General features: G+C 39.1%; 1 protein-coding gene across 3 annotated transcripts in view; it reads right to left on the bottom strand.

Annotated features, from left to right (window-relative positions):
- The window catches only part of Cdkl5 (cyclin dependent kinase like 5), a 233,979-nt gene that overhangs the window by 56,423 nt on the left and 162,452 nt on the right, over positions 1 to 15,104 (bottom strand). For all 3 annotated transcript variants that reach the window (XM_045140408.1, XM_045140406.1, XM_045140407.1), the window contains one exon: positions 9,412 to 9,548. In XM_045140408.1, coding sequence (XP_044996343.1) covers positions 9,412 to 9,548 — 137 coding nt within the window. The remainder of the gene's footprint in view (positions 1 to 9,411; positions 9,549 to 15,104) is intronic.

Consider the following 15,104-nt stretch of genomic DNA (forward strand, 5'->3'; position numbering starts at 1 on the left):
TTTTGTTTTGTTTTTCAAGGTAGGGTCTCAATTCTTCAGCCCAGGCTGACCTGGAATTCACTGTGTAGTCTCAGAGTGGCCTCGATCTCACAGTGATCCTCCTACCTCTGCCTCTCAATGTAGGGATTAAAGCCATGGGCCACCACACCTGGCCAGTACATGGCTTTATAAGGATCTATACAATAAGCGACAAATCTGCAAAATGCACTTCAGCTGCACATGTGCCATCAGAACCATTACTATCTCCAGGCAAAGCACTTTGGTGACTGAGATGAGGGTTGAACCATTTTTTTTTGTCATGTATTTTTTATTTGAAAGGACTGATATGCAAACTTATTTATGCTAACACTAGTGGGCTTATTGGTGGTGTTTGTTATTCAGACATGTGCACGTGTGGGTGTGTATGTGCATGTGGAGACCAGAAATTGATATTGAGTGCTTTCCTCAATTGCTTTCCACTTTATTTTATTGAGGCAGGGTCTCTCACTTGAACCCAGAGCTCTCCAATTTGGCTAGCTTAGTCAGACAGTCAGCTTGCCCCAGGGATCCATCCCCTCAGAACTTTAATCAGAAGACTAAATGCCTTAACCTGCACCTCTACAGAGTGTTAAACGTATATTTGTCCTTGCAGTTAAAATAAAACATTGAAAGAATATACACTTAGAAAATAATTCTCCATGTGAATTACGCCTTTATTTTCTAATTAACAAACACATAGGTGATGTCAAGAATAAGAGGGCATAGTAAGGCTTTATAGTAGAGAAGACATAGTATCTCTCAGTTCATTTTCTATTCTAGGTTCCTAAGTGGCAGAGACAGTACCACATTCCATAGCCACTCTTTCCTTACTCCATAAGGGATACAATTTTCAATTGCACACCAAGCTGCCCAGGAATACATTTCCTTTTTGCTATGTGGGTGGCATGACCATGTCATGGGATGTGACACATGGAATTATATCCTAATGTTAAAGACAAGTGCCATTTCTCAGAAATGGAAGAGGATGAAAACTGCCATCCAGTCAGGTGTCCTTTCCTTTTTATTTGCTTGACAGGGAGAAAGCAATTCCTATTTTACTTAAGGCAGTATAATCATGGGTCTCTGACATTAAGCCCTGACCCCTCTGAGCATCTTTTCTCTCTGTTCTTCTGAGACTCACTGAAGATTGCTAGATACCACCACTGGCAGGCAGGTAGGAATTCTGGCTAGCTCCACCCAAAAACAACATGGGCAAGGAAAGAAGCCCAGATCTTGAGCCAGAAGACTGAAACACTCTGTCATTTAGGAACAAAGAGATCTCAGACATACCAAATCATATCTACCCCTGAGGAAACAGATACATACAGAGGTGATCTCTTCATTTATCATCCTACATTGTTATTTAGCATGAACAACCACCATAAACCGAATAGCAATAAAAAAGGTAAACTGAAATACTAAATTTGTTCAAATTTATTATTTGGCAGTGAAAGCTGAAAGTTGTGTAAGTAACTGTGACAACAGAAAATAGAGTATCTTATTTGGGGGCTGGAGAGATGGCTTAGCAGTTAAGTGCTTGCCTGTGAAGCCTAAGGACCCCAGTTCAAGGCTTGATTCCCTAGGACCCACGTTAGCCAGATATACAAGGGAGCACATGCATCTGGAGTTTGTTTGCAGTGGCTAGAGGCCCTGGTGTGCCCATTCTCTCTCTCTCTCTCTCTCTCTCTCGATCTCTGCCTTTCCCTGTCACTTTCAAATAAACAAATAAAAAAAGAAAAATTAAAAAAAAGAGTATGCCATTTCTCCTGGAATCTTAGTATATCAATTCTTTTCTTAAAACTTTTTTTTTTTCAGGCTGGGGAGATGGTTTAGTGGTCAAAGACACTTGCATAGCCTGATGGACTGGCTTTGATTTCCCAGTACACAAAAACTGGTGCATGTGTCTGGAGTTTGTTTGCAATAGCAAGAGGGCCTAGCCTCCCTTCCTCCTCCTTCCCCTCACCACTGGCAAATAAATAAATTAATTAAAATATATTTTTTTAAAAATAAAAGTTTTTTTTTTTTTTTCCTTACAACACCTTTTAGATTTATTATGGCAGGAAAACTACCATGGTGTAATGCCTAAATTGAAACAAAAGACAGAGATTTGTTGGAGAAACGTATACACAGTGACCTAAAATGACAGGGGCTTTATATTTTTCATGTTAAAAAATATTTGCTGGGTGTGGTGGCGCACGCCTTTAATCCCAGCACTTGGGAGGCAGAGGTAGGAGGATTGCTGTGAGTTTGAGGCCACCCTGAGACTACGTGGTGAATTTCAGGTCATCCTGAGCTAGAGTGAGACCCTACCAAAAACTTGGATCTCTAGCTGCCTGGCTGGAGATGTCACTGAAAGTGAATCTTGGAGTCCAACCCTGAGATGTCACTGAGGGCAGATAAGAATTCTAGCCCAAAGGTGTAAGAAAGCAGTCTGAGCTCGGGTGGGGGTCCTGCTTGTTACTAGGTTTGTGATTGCTGGTTTTTGTATTTTTTGGCTGTTTGTTTGTTTCTCTCTTTGGATATATGGAAGCAAATTATTCTACCACTGATGGAAATTCCCTCTGGATCTGTAAGCTTGAAATAAATCCCTTCCTCCCTAAACTGTTCCTGGTTTGAATGTTCATCCCAGCAACCTGGAACTGACTACAATAACCTTTTCATCTCTTTTTTTTCCCCCTAGGTAGGATCACTCTAGCCCAGACTGACCTGGAATTCATTATGTAGTCTCAGGGTGGCCTTGAACTCACAGTGAACCTCCTACCCCTGCCTCCTAAGAGCTGGGATTAAAGATGAGCGCCACCACACCCAGCTAATAACCCTTTTGAAATGTATTTTACTAGTGGTCTCATCAAGATGCCAGGGGCCTTACCTTATGACTCCTGGAAAGACCTTTTCTCTTAAACAAAGTCAAACCACTCAGTTCACAAAAGGCTGCTTCTGCTTCACTCATTTCCCACTGTAGGTCTGATTCATCTGCCCAGTACATGTCTACATGGATCTGACACATACCTCTACCAGTTTGTATTATACTGTTCATTTACTCACTTCTTCCTCAGAACCTTTGTCCAGGTTTAACTGAAATAAATCCAATCTTTAAAAATAAAAATCACTCATTGAACATAGATTCTAAGACTTCAGAAGCCATATCAGTATACAGTTTAAACTTAAGATTATTTATTTATGTACTGCTAATGTGTACCAAATCCCTAAATCTACTTCAGGATTTGTAATGATTTTTAAAGTCTACAGATTATAAGCACATGTAAAAGTCATATTAAATGATACTGTTTTTGAACAGTGTCAGTGTTAGGTCAGGACAAAATGGAGTCACCAAGGTCAGCAGGAGGGCACAGAGACATAAGGAAGTAGGTTATCCACATTCCTCAAGAAATGGACCAGCCATTGTCCATTCCTTGCCTAACAATACCCCAGCTCTAGGTTTCCTGCCCCCTTATCTTGTGGTCACTGTTCTAGTGTCACACCCTGGCTCTCTTAGATCTACCCTAAAGAAACCTTTTTTTTTTTTTTTTTTTTTTTAAAGTTTTCCCTTTCTCACCTTCTCCCAACTGAAAAACCCTATATAGCACACTATTTGGAATTTCAAGTTGGCTGTACTCCACTCTTGAGAGTCAGTCCCGGCAGCTCGTGTTTTTCCCCAGAATAAAAGCTTCCATCTTTGCCTCAGAGTGGTCTTGGTCACTCCCGAACATCTGGTGCTCATGACTCAGATAGGAAGGCTTCTGGTAGCCCTCTAGGGCAGCCAGACCTCCTTTCCCCTGACCAGACCACCAAGCTGCCATTTGACCCTCTGAAGGCTTTGGACCATGTCTGCCTGGTACTGGCTTTCCACCACAATTCAGCCTCGCTCGTCTTCCCTCCTCCATCTCTTCCCTTCTTCTCGGTAAGTGTCCCTCTCAAGTTGGCCTGCTCTTGGGTTTACTCCCTCCTTGTGGAAGCCGTGCCGGCATACCAGGCTGCATCAATTGGCCACTTTTAGGCCCAACCCCAGGTCTTGAGAAAGACACACTCTTGATACCTTGGGTCTCTCACTCTCTGGTCTACCATACCCTAAGGGGTGCCTTTTGGTTCAGTTACTATCTTGGGACACGACCTCTCCCTCTCCCTCCTGAGTGCTCATCTTCCACTGCTAGCTGCTTTTGCCATCTGGAGCACAGTCACCCTCCTTGCCCACTAACGGGCTAAAAAGCTGACAGTTGCAACCTGTGGTTTACGTAAACCCAAATTAAGCCCTGGTTCCTTTCTCTCATCCCTGTTTTGCTCTTTCCCTGTCTCCTGAAGAACTTAAAGCCCTTTGACTTTTGGACTACATCATATTTTTCTTTTCAACTCTGCCTGGCCACAATATAAGCTGGACAATGTGTCCAAATGGCCTGAGAATGGTACTTTTGCTTTCCAAATTCTTACTGATTAAAAAAAAAAAAAACTCCCAATGTACAGGGAAATGGTCTGAAATACCCTATTTTTCACTGTGTACATGGCCTTCTCTCTGCTCTACCTGTTCTTCTCACCAGGTCCTTCTTCTAGTCAAGGTCTCAGGAATGTGCTCTCACTCAATCCCTCCCCCATACTCATCCTTACCGGTAACTGCTTTTGACTTGGACACCATAAAGGACCTGACCCCAACAGCTCCTCCAGCTCCCTTAGCCTCTCCTGACCCCCTGCTTGGTAACAAGGTTTGATTTTAGTCTCTGAAATTGTAAATAGAATAGAAATTTAAATAGGAATGCATAACTTCTGAATGAATGAATGAATAGATGGATGGATGGGTGAAGGGGAAATGGTTGTTTACAGTCTATACGAAAAGTGCACGTAAAATGAATGTGTGTATATGAGTATGTATGGGGCTCACAGCCCTAAGGCTGCAGAATGATTTCTGTTCTGAGGACTGCCATTTCATTGTGGGGAATATTCTCCACCAAACCCACTGTACTAGATGGCATGGCCAATTTTTACTGTTGAGTGTCCCCTAGAAGGAACACTAAAAGTAATTAAGATCACAGGAAAAAAAAAATAGAAAAAAAAGCAAGATTCTCCTCTTCAAGAGTTGTAAAATAGTAGGATCTGAAAGCAGCCTTGTAACCCTGTGGGAAGTCCAAATCTCCCTGGAATTTAGGATGGAAAAAATGGCTCTTTCTTAGCTTCCCTGCCTTGCAGAGCCAGGGGGCTGCAAGCACAGGCAATCTCAGGATCCTGGCCCTAGCATGATGATGAATGAATGCCAAGTCACTGTGAACAGAAGGGGACTTCTTATAAGAAGTTTGTAACTGTTTTACATTTACTTTCTTTCTATGCTTTACTAACAATGGCCTCAAGATTTATATTTAAATTTAGAAGTACTTGATCCTAAATTTATTAAAAAATTCTAAAATTTCTAATAATGTTCAAATCTGCTTTAATGTTTTTTAAAATATGTTTCAGGAATGATAAGAAACAAAGTTCCAAAATCTATATGTTTATTTTGGGTAAATACTATAAGTCAAATCTGGTCTACTCTTTCAAAAAAAGTTATTTCAAAAGGCCTTTTGAGGGAAAAAATGGTCATATTACAAGTCTTATGGTAAGGGACAATAAAGGTTTTTGTTGGTAGTTATGAGATGAACTGTCTAAAGAAAATAAGCTGGAGAGGAAACTTTAAATGTTGGATGTTAAATGTTTAATTTAAAAAAAATTGTTACAGAGTGGTCACGTGGATTGTAAAGTAAAAGCATGTAGATGAAGATATGAGTAAGCTTAAACAGGAGGTAAAGACAAAGTACTTAATCAGATTCCAGACTTCTTCAAATATAAAATGACTTAGCCTAGGGCTTGCATCAGACTAACAAAGTATGGCCCTGGGTGGTAGCAGGTTGCTATGGTATTCACATTGTAAACTTAACGTTAACTCACTGATGTTAATCTGGTCATAATAATGGTCATGAAGGTCCGAATTTAGAGTACCCAACCAAGTTAACTACGTTCCTCTATTTGTCAACCTTGTAGCTAAATCTTAAGGTTAAAATTGACTTAATATTTAATTCTCTCCTAAGGTTATTATATCTAAAACCCTGCCTCACAAAAAAATCTCACAGAGAAATTATTTACTCTTTTTTTTTCCTATTTTATAAGGTAAACAGACCATAATTTAAACATTAAACAGTATTTATCTGTCACACACTTGAAAACTATTTACTTCATGGGGAACAGTAAAAGAAAATTTTAAACACAGTTATGTTGTGATTTAAGATGTAATTCCTAAATTCCTCCAACAATCAGTCTTAATACTTTAACTTACGTCATTACTGAACAAGTTTACCAAAGTATCACAAGCAGAATTACGGAGTTGATTAAGGTCCTAATACCTATAAATTGTGTCATAAAGTTTTGTGTATGTTTGGAATTCAATATAATTCTATAAAATTGATTTGGAAGAGATTAAAAATATTTCTTTTTGGCTCAGCAGTTAAAGGTGCTTATTTGCAAAGCCAAATGCACATAGTGGAGCATACCTTTGGAAATTATTTGCAGTGGCAAGTGGTCCTGGCACGCTCATTCCCACTCTTTTTCATGAGACTTGTCTCCTTTTTTCATTAGATCATGGCAGTTTGATCCAGTTCCTCTACTCTTTGGGTATGTTAAATATAGCTAAAATAGTATCAGAAACTGACTTACGGATTGGATGGACTTCTTATTTAGCTTTTAAAAGTGCTTAATCTCCTTATTAAAAAATATATGTATATATTATATAAAGTTATCCCACTTCTGAGGAACTTTAAAACTTACAAAACTTTTCATGTATTCATATTCAAGCCAAAAATGTTACTACATAATATAGATTTCTTCATTTTAAATACTGTCAGCAGATCTTTTGTTCATAGTTTACTCTCTGTAGCCTCATGTGCCTTAAATATGTAAACTCTACTTTTTGTTAACATCAAACTTTTCCAGATATCAGAATATCGTAATTTGGTTTATATGGTTCTTGTCTTGTTAATGCTGGTTTTGCTGGAGGTTATCACTGAAGTTATAATCTAAGTCTTATAAAAAGTGACATTGTGATTTTATTCTTAGGAAAACTAAAAAAGCTCCCCATATCTTAGGAAAATCCACTATATACAAACAATGCTAATATAGTTTGCCTAAGCTTCGTGTTACATTCACAAATATTTCTTTAGTTAAACCTTAAAATTGTTCAATGGTAAAAGATACTTATTTAAGAAATTATTTTGTGTCTGTCATATTGTCTCTAATGTAACTCAACAATGACCAAGTTTTATTTTATTCTTGACTATGTACAATCAGTCTGAGTCAAGTTTTCAGTTAATTAACTGTCTTATTTCTGGTATCTTAAATTCATTGCTTATAAAAATATTGATCCCTAAGACATGTTTCCTGCCCTAAAAATAATCTTAAATTCCTGTTCTACTTCCAGCTTGGGGGTAATTGGTACTTATATTGGTATACAGATTAGCCAAAGTTGTTTTCAAAGAAAGATGCTTAAGTTTTTATACTGTCTTATATTTTCCTGGCATACAATTTCTAAATTAAAATCAATTGCCTTAAAGTTATTGATAAAATAATTGATACTTAAAAGATAAAATGTGCATGCTTTCTATGTCCCAGATATAGCTTACACTGTCATCTGACTACTAAACGTAAATATTAATCACCATGATTTTAAACTATTGTGCCATTCTCTAACCAGTTCTGCTTTGCTAACCACATAGGTTCTGCACCCTATTTTAACTATTCTGTCTTGATAATCAGATATGTGTAGTCGCTCTGAGTGATTAATAACCATATGGAGGAGCTAAAATCAACTGGAAACATTGGTGTTAAAAGGATAACCAATATTTTGGCTCCTACTCCTGGGTCAGAAGGCCACATAAGGTGATGGGATGGGACAGTACTAACTTCTAGCTTCTGGTAAATTACCTGTCTTCTTGATCAGAAAGGATATGGAGACCCAGAGATGTGTATCTGCAACAGCAAAGTTACACTGGAGGAAAAGCAGTCCTCCAGGCTTCCCAAAAGAGGAAGGGCCACTTGGTCAGCACAGCCTTGACTTATCCTAGCAGATGACAATGCTGAGAGTCATAGAACTCCTCACAGGTCCCTAAGTCTCTCCTACAGTGTCATTATTGATCTCCAAAATATACAATTAATTCTGACAGCCTACATGGTCTTAATCACCTAATGAGGAAAATGTAACTATAAAATATTACTAAAATATAAATAATGAGTTGGACTAATAGGTTCCCCTATCTGATGCTGACTTACAGCACTAAACTCTAATATTAAGTCATGCCTTCTGCCTCTGCCTGTCCCTGATTAACTTCACCTACCCTGATACCAGCTCCTCCCACTTTGCCTTACCCAGAATCAGAGCTATTCCTTGGGCCCCTCCTTCCTTAGCCCTTACCCTATCTCATTCAGGGATAAGTATACTGCCACCCTAATGGGCACTCTTGAACTTAAACTCTCTTGTGTTCCTACTCTTCCTCTGATCCCAAAACGTCCCTCTGCCTCCTGTCTCTTGTCCCAAGCCCTCTATCCCTCGCCTCTGAATGCTCATCCTCCTTTTACACCTGGTGTTTTGATGTCATAGCTGCTGACAAGAGTAACAATTTCCTTTATTCTCCCTTCTGTCTCCTCACGGGGTGCACAAAGCCCATCTCCCTCATTTCCTCTATAACAGGTATCTGCCAGAGACTGCCCTGAAGCCAGCTCAATATAGGGGTGGTATGAGAGAAGTCTCTGTTTCATTCAGGACCAAGGCATAACAACATGCTACACTGGTGCTATTGATCTCACCACTCTGCCACCTCTAGCCACCATGAAACTGTCTCCTCATCACCCATGGAGAGACCCATCCACTGCATTATCCAGCCTCTCCCATAAGAACTCATTGCCCTTCCAGTCAGCATGAAAAATTAACCTTTGTCTTTTGTCATTAACAAAAGGCTGGCATGTTAGGTCAGGACAAAATGGAGTCACCAAGGACAGTAGGAAGTTATCCACATTACTTAAGAAATCACCCAGCTATTATCCCTTCCTTGCCTAACAATGCCTCAGGTCTAACTCTCCTGCCCGCTTATCTTGTGGTCACTGTTCTGGTGTCACATCCTAGCTATCTGAGATCTCCCCTAAAGAAACTATATATCTATATCTATCTATCTATCTATCTATCTATCTATCTATCTATCTATGTGTGTATGTACGTGTATGTATGTGTATATATGTATGTATGTACATATATATATATGTATGTATGTATGTATGTATGTATATAGTTTTTTTAAACTTTTATTTATTTGCCATGGCTTGGTCACTCCAAACCTTACAGTCAGGAACAAATGAACCAGGCAAACCTGCATAATGGCAATAATGACTTACTTTCTCAACATATTCAAACACCAGATACAATTTCCCTCTTCTACGAAAGGCTTCCTTCAGCTCCACAATGTTTTCCTGCTTGAGAGTACGAAGCATTTTAAGCTCTCGTAAAGTTGTTTCCTTGACTTCTTCATTTTCTAGAATGTAAACAATGGTGAAGAGAAAAAAAAAATTAGAGGTTTCAAACTACCATTCAAACAACTTTAAGAATACCAAAAATAGCTACATAGGAAGTCCGCAAATAGAATATTAAATAACACATTTTTCTTGATGAAAGGATCAAAAATAAGAACTCTAAAGAAGAAGGTTAGCAGGGTGTGATAAGGCGCACCTATAATACCCATACTGAGAAGTCTGAGGCCGCAGGATTCCAAGTTTCAGGCCAGCCTAAGGGTACATAGAGAGACCTTGTTGCAAGGCCAAAAGCAAACAATCAACAGAGAAAAGGTTTGCTTGAATAACATGAAACCAATTTTCTTCCTTTTCTTTTATTTCTTATTGCAAAATAGAATAACAACACAGATTTATAGACATAACTTAAGAGTCTTATTACTCTACACTGGGAATAAACTGTTTAAGAGGTCATGAAGCCTGTCTCCAGCCAGCATCTACAGCAGCTGGTGTCTGAAGGTTGGCCTCAAAGCTTTGGCTTAAAAGAATATTATATTCTTCAGATTGCTTGTAAGTCACCTCAATGAGCAGAGATCATGTATTGGGCATCCATGGTGCAGCTCATGGCCAAATTGCAGGAAATTCTTATGAGAGTCTGATCTCTCTGAACAGCGTCTGCTATGGGTTCCTGCTATCTTTCTATGGCATGCCCAGCTATCCATCCCAGGTGGTATAACTCTTCTGGGATGGAGAACTCATGCTGAAACAATATATTCCCTTCCATACCATCAACTTTACTCATGATAACCTCCACAAACATGGAAGAAGAACAGAAGTCATATAAACTCTGATGGAATAAATGGGCAGGGACGTGAGGTGCTAATATTTCATTCCCAATGTGTGCTTATGATCGCTTCAGATATAGCTGGAAAATTCTAAGTAGTGTGTTTTCAATGTGTACATTCATGGGTACAGGCTCATACTTCCCAAGTCCCCAGAATGGGCTGAAAACTAAACCTTTTCTAAGCTTGTGACAATTCATTCAGAGGCAAAACTGAATTGATATGAGACTATTTATGGTCTTTGTTAACCCACTTAATATGAATATTCATAATCTGTGCTGGAGAAATATGCCTTGATTACAGTATGCTATGAAACCTGCCATATTTTTATTCTAAAATCTCAGAGTTATGAGTTATAAACACACTTAGAGTCAAAGTTTGAAATAATGACCAGAATACCAGTTTTATAGGTTGTGTGACCCTTACCTTCAGACATATCTTCAAGGCTAAAGAGGAAGGAATGGAGATTGAAGCTAGGAACAAGAAAACCTATGTCTTTCAGGATCACATGCTTTCTCCTCAAGGTAATCAACAGGGAAGATGTTGGATGGGAGGAGGGCATGTGGAAAAGGAAGATTCTAAATGCAGAAAGGAACGATCATGGCTTGTTTTCTCTCCAGTGCCCTCTCCCAAACCTCTGTCAAACCAAGTTTAAAGAAGAGGTTATAACAGAAATAGGGACTTTGTAACACTGGTGAGTCTGTGACAACCAAGGAACATAAAGCCAGCATTCCTTTGTGGTCTGGTTACATAAATGAGGTATTCTTCCACCATAAAAAAAAAAAAAAACTCCTGGAGATCAAAGGAACACAGATTAGGAAAGGACATGGATGTGGCTTATGGGAAGATAAGCAGCTGCAGTAGGGAAGGCCAGCAGTAGCAGAAGCAGTGTAGCATCCCTGAGTGAGGAGAAGAATGTAACAGTTGTATCCCACATGGCAGCAGAAAGAATGGGTGAGATGCAATCAGGGGACTTTCTGAGGTAGCTTACAAGATTGTGAGGGGACAAAGGGCCAGCTGTTGTACAAGCAGATTGAATTTGATCACTGTTGAATAGCCTAAGGGCAACCACCAGCTTCCATAAGAAGCTGTATGGACATGCCCATATCTTCCACTCCTATCTTATTCTTTCAGTTCCCAAAATAGTGCTAATCCTCAGTAAAAGGCATTTGCATTTGTCCCCTGTGCCCAGAACCCTCAGTTATCTATGCTGGCTCTTGACAGGGCTGGTTTCAAGTCTTTGATTAAATCTCATTCCTTAAGAGCCTTCCCTAGATCATACAGTAAGCAGATTCCCCACCCCATTCCTTATTACAGTACTCTGGGCTTGGCATCCACGGACCAGCTTACCATTCTTCTTGATACAATACAGTATTCCTTACCTGAAATGCTTGGGATCAAGAAATGTTTCAGATTTCAGGCTTTTTGGTTTTGGGAATATGTGCCTATACATAACAAGTTATATTAATATTGAGACTCAACTCTAAATAGAAAATTCATTCATATTTCATATATACTTTATACACAGAGCCAGAAGGCAATTTTATACAATACTTTTACGTACCTATACTTTTGACTCAAACCTGTCACATAAGGCCAAGCATGAAGTTTCTAACTTGTGGCATCAGGTCAGCATTCAAATAGTTGTTTAAGGGGAGCGGAGATGGCTCTGTGGTTGAAGGCACTTGCTTACAAAGCCTGTTGGCCTGAGTTCAATTCCACAGCACCACATAAAGCCAGATGCAAAGCACTGCATGCAACTGGCATTCATTTGCAGTGGCAAAAGACCCTGGCACGGGCATATGCACACATGTGCACACACACAAAAATATAAATAAATAAAATAACTCAGAACCATCTTTTTAAAAAAGTTACGGATTTGGGCACACTTCATATTTTGGACTTTTTGGACTGATGCTCAACCTACTATTTGTTGCTTATTGGTTAAATTCTTCTGTTCAACATATTTCCAATCACCCAGGATTATATCTGGCACACAGGGTGAACAATAAGAACTTCCTACCCTAAATGTTTCAGCTGAGGCCATGAGAAGCTCTTTGTTCATACATGGCTAGCTCTTCTTTGGTCAGATGTGGCAGGAGCACGGATGACATGACAAACAATAGGGACTTTGTCCTCTTAACTTTGAGTAGTGAGTTTTCAAATTTTCTCTAAAGAACTTTGAAAGGGCTGCTTATAAATTAGTAAGACAAACTGAATTTATGTTCCCTAATTCATCTTTGACCCTATAAGAAAAAATAGAAGATTGAGAAAACTTAGGATCAAGAGTGTGTGCCCATGTATAATATCCTACATGCATCAAGAAGCTAAGTCTGAGCTGGGTACAAGGCTGCTAAGTAAATACAGCTGGTGTATCTTCCCTAATTAAATGCTTGAGAATTCATGCCATGTGAAAAGCAAATGAAAAGAGGGTATTGTGTATTATTATCAATTTGTGACATTCTTCTTGTGCTAATGGATAAAGTGACTTCAGAGTGGATAAATTAAAATGGAATACTGAAAAAAGAACTATGGAGATATAGATTTTAGATATGGCCTCTTAAGTCACTTACAGTGGCAAGCCACTTAACCTTTCACCAGAAAATAAATACCCCTTCTTAAACTCCTATAACCTTTTTCAAATCTAATAATCTATGATTGCTTTTCATAAAATCTTCTTGATTATAAACCTCAACCACATTGAAGTTTGGTAACTTATAGGTAACATCATTCAAATATATACTGACTCCACTTAACAATGGAGTTAGGAAAAGTTAAAGGTTATTTTCTGAATGGCTACAAAGAGAGGAGATAAATGAGCCTTCAAGAAGAAGTACATAATAAGCCAGGTCTGATGGCACAGGGTGGTAACCCTAGCTAGTTAGAGGACTGCAAGTTCAAGGCCAGTCTGGACAACTTTTTGAGACACTGTGTCAAAATAAAAAGTAAAAAAGAGGGGTGGGGAAATAATTCAGTAGTAGAGTGCTTGTCTAGCATGCTTAAGGCCAACTACATAAACAAAAAGAAAGCCTGAAACATACTAAACCATTTAGCATGTGGGGCCAAAATAACCTAATCGAAGCAGCCCCTTTTAAGGATATGAAAGCCTTTTTACTTTATGCCAGCCATAAGTATTAAATTTGAGGTCAGCACTTGAATATTAAGACTGTAATGAATGCAAACAGGCAGAAAATGGAGTTAGTAGTTCTCGACATACAAGCAAACTTCACTTTTCATTACTCGTTTCTTGGAACATCCCATAATTTTGTTTCTCTAAGGACTTTCAAGGTTTTCAGCCTTTCTGGCACTTTGTGATGAAAATTGTGGCACTAAGTGGTGAGATGATGGAGGAAAAGAATGAACACTACACTGACACATGCCCCTCTCCTAAGAGAAGCAGAAAGTAGCAAAGCATTTCCGTGAAGTAGCTTTTAAGGGTGGCAGCACAGCCCACTGAAACAAGCACACACAAATCATGTCTAGTAGCTGAGACGACCTTGTGAGCTCATCAGGCTAGCCTGTCAAGTTCCCAGATGAAAAAGCCAATGCTAGAAAAGATAGGCAGCTTTCTCAGATCTCACAGACTGGAGGTCATATTTGACCTCATGGCTTAAGCTGAATATAGGTGCTTCAGGTGGTATGGTATAAGTGAACTCTGGACAAGGAATCACAATGTGGGGTTCAGGTCTAGACTTGATTGCTAGATTCAGCTACTTGGCTTGCAGCTAAAGCCAAGTGACCAAGAAACAAAGCATGGGTGGAAAAAAAATCCCTCCTGGGTCTGCAGTTTAGTCTTAATTCATCACAAACCAGCTCCTGGTGTGTAAATTGGGGTTAGGGTCACATTGGATTTTCTGAAAGTCTCTTCTAGCTCTAGGAGGCAGCATTTCTATACCACACCGCAGCTCATGAGCAGCTGACTGACTTCACCAAAGTCAGACATGGTGCCTCATACCTGTAATCCCAGCTCTCAGGAGACTGAGGCAGGGGGAATGATGGCCCAAGTTCAAGACCGACTTGAGTGACATAGAGAGCCACAGGTCAGTTTAGACTTCAGAATGAGGCTCTGTCTTAAAAAAGATGAGACAGGAGAATGGATGGGTTAGGACAGGAGGAGAGGAGAGATTTAGTGTTTTTTTTGTTGTTTTGTTTTTTGTTTTTTTTTTTTTCAGGCCAAACTGGGCTACACAGCAATATGGTGTCTCAAAACAGTTGCCACTGAATGGGGTTTAGCAAAGGCAAGAGAAAATCTGATAGAGTTACCTTTGGTAAACATATAACTCAACCAAGTGAAGACTAAGTGGCACAATAGACAAAAGCATGTAAAATAAGAACAAACAAATCTCTGGCCTACTTCTATAGTCTTGCTAGTGAGTCAACACACCTAAAAAATCAAGATGTTCACTAAAGTAAAAGGCAGCATTTTTTTTTAAAAAAGAAAGCTCACAGGAGCAAAAGAAATTCAAAGATAAATCAGTGATGAAATGAAAAACCTAAAGATAAGCAGAAACACTATTGTAATCCTATTTTTAAAGAACCGTGGGCTTGGAAAAGAAATCCAGGAATAGCTGTAACCTACTTTATGAAATCACAAACTGACATTTTTTATATAGTCAAAGAGGCATCCAAAACAGACCTTTAAACAGATATAATGAAAGAGAAGAGTCAATCCACCCTTCAACAAGACCGTAGGGGAATCATGTTTGATTCTGGTTGACCTGATTGAAGACAGGGCATCAG

The sequence above is a fragment of the Jaculus jaculus genome, chromosome X (genome assembly GCF_020740685.1).
Source record: "Jaculus jaculus isolate mJacJac1 chromosome X, mJacJac1.mat.Y.cur, whole genome shotgun sequence".
NCBI lineage: Eukaryota > Metazoa > Chordata > Mammalia > Rodentia > Dipodidae > Jaculus > Jaculus jaculus.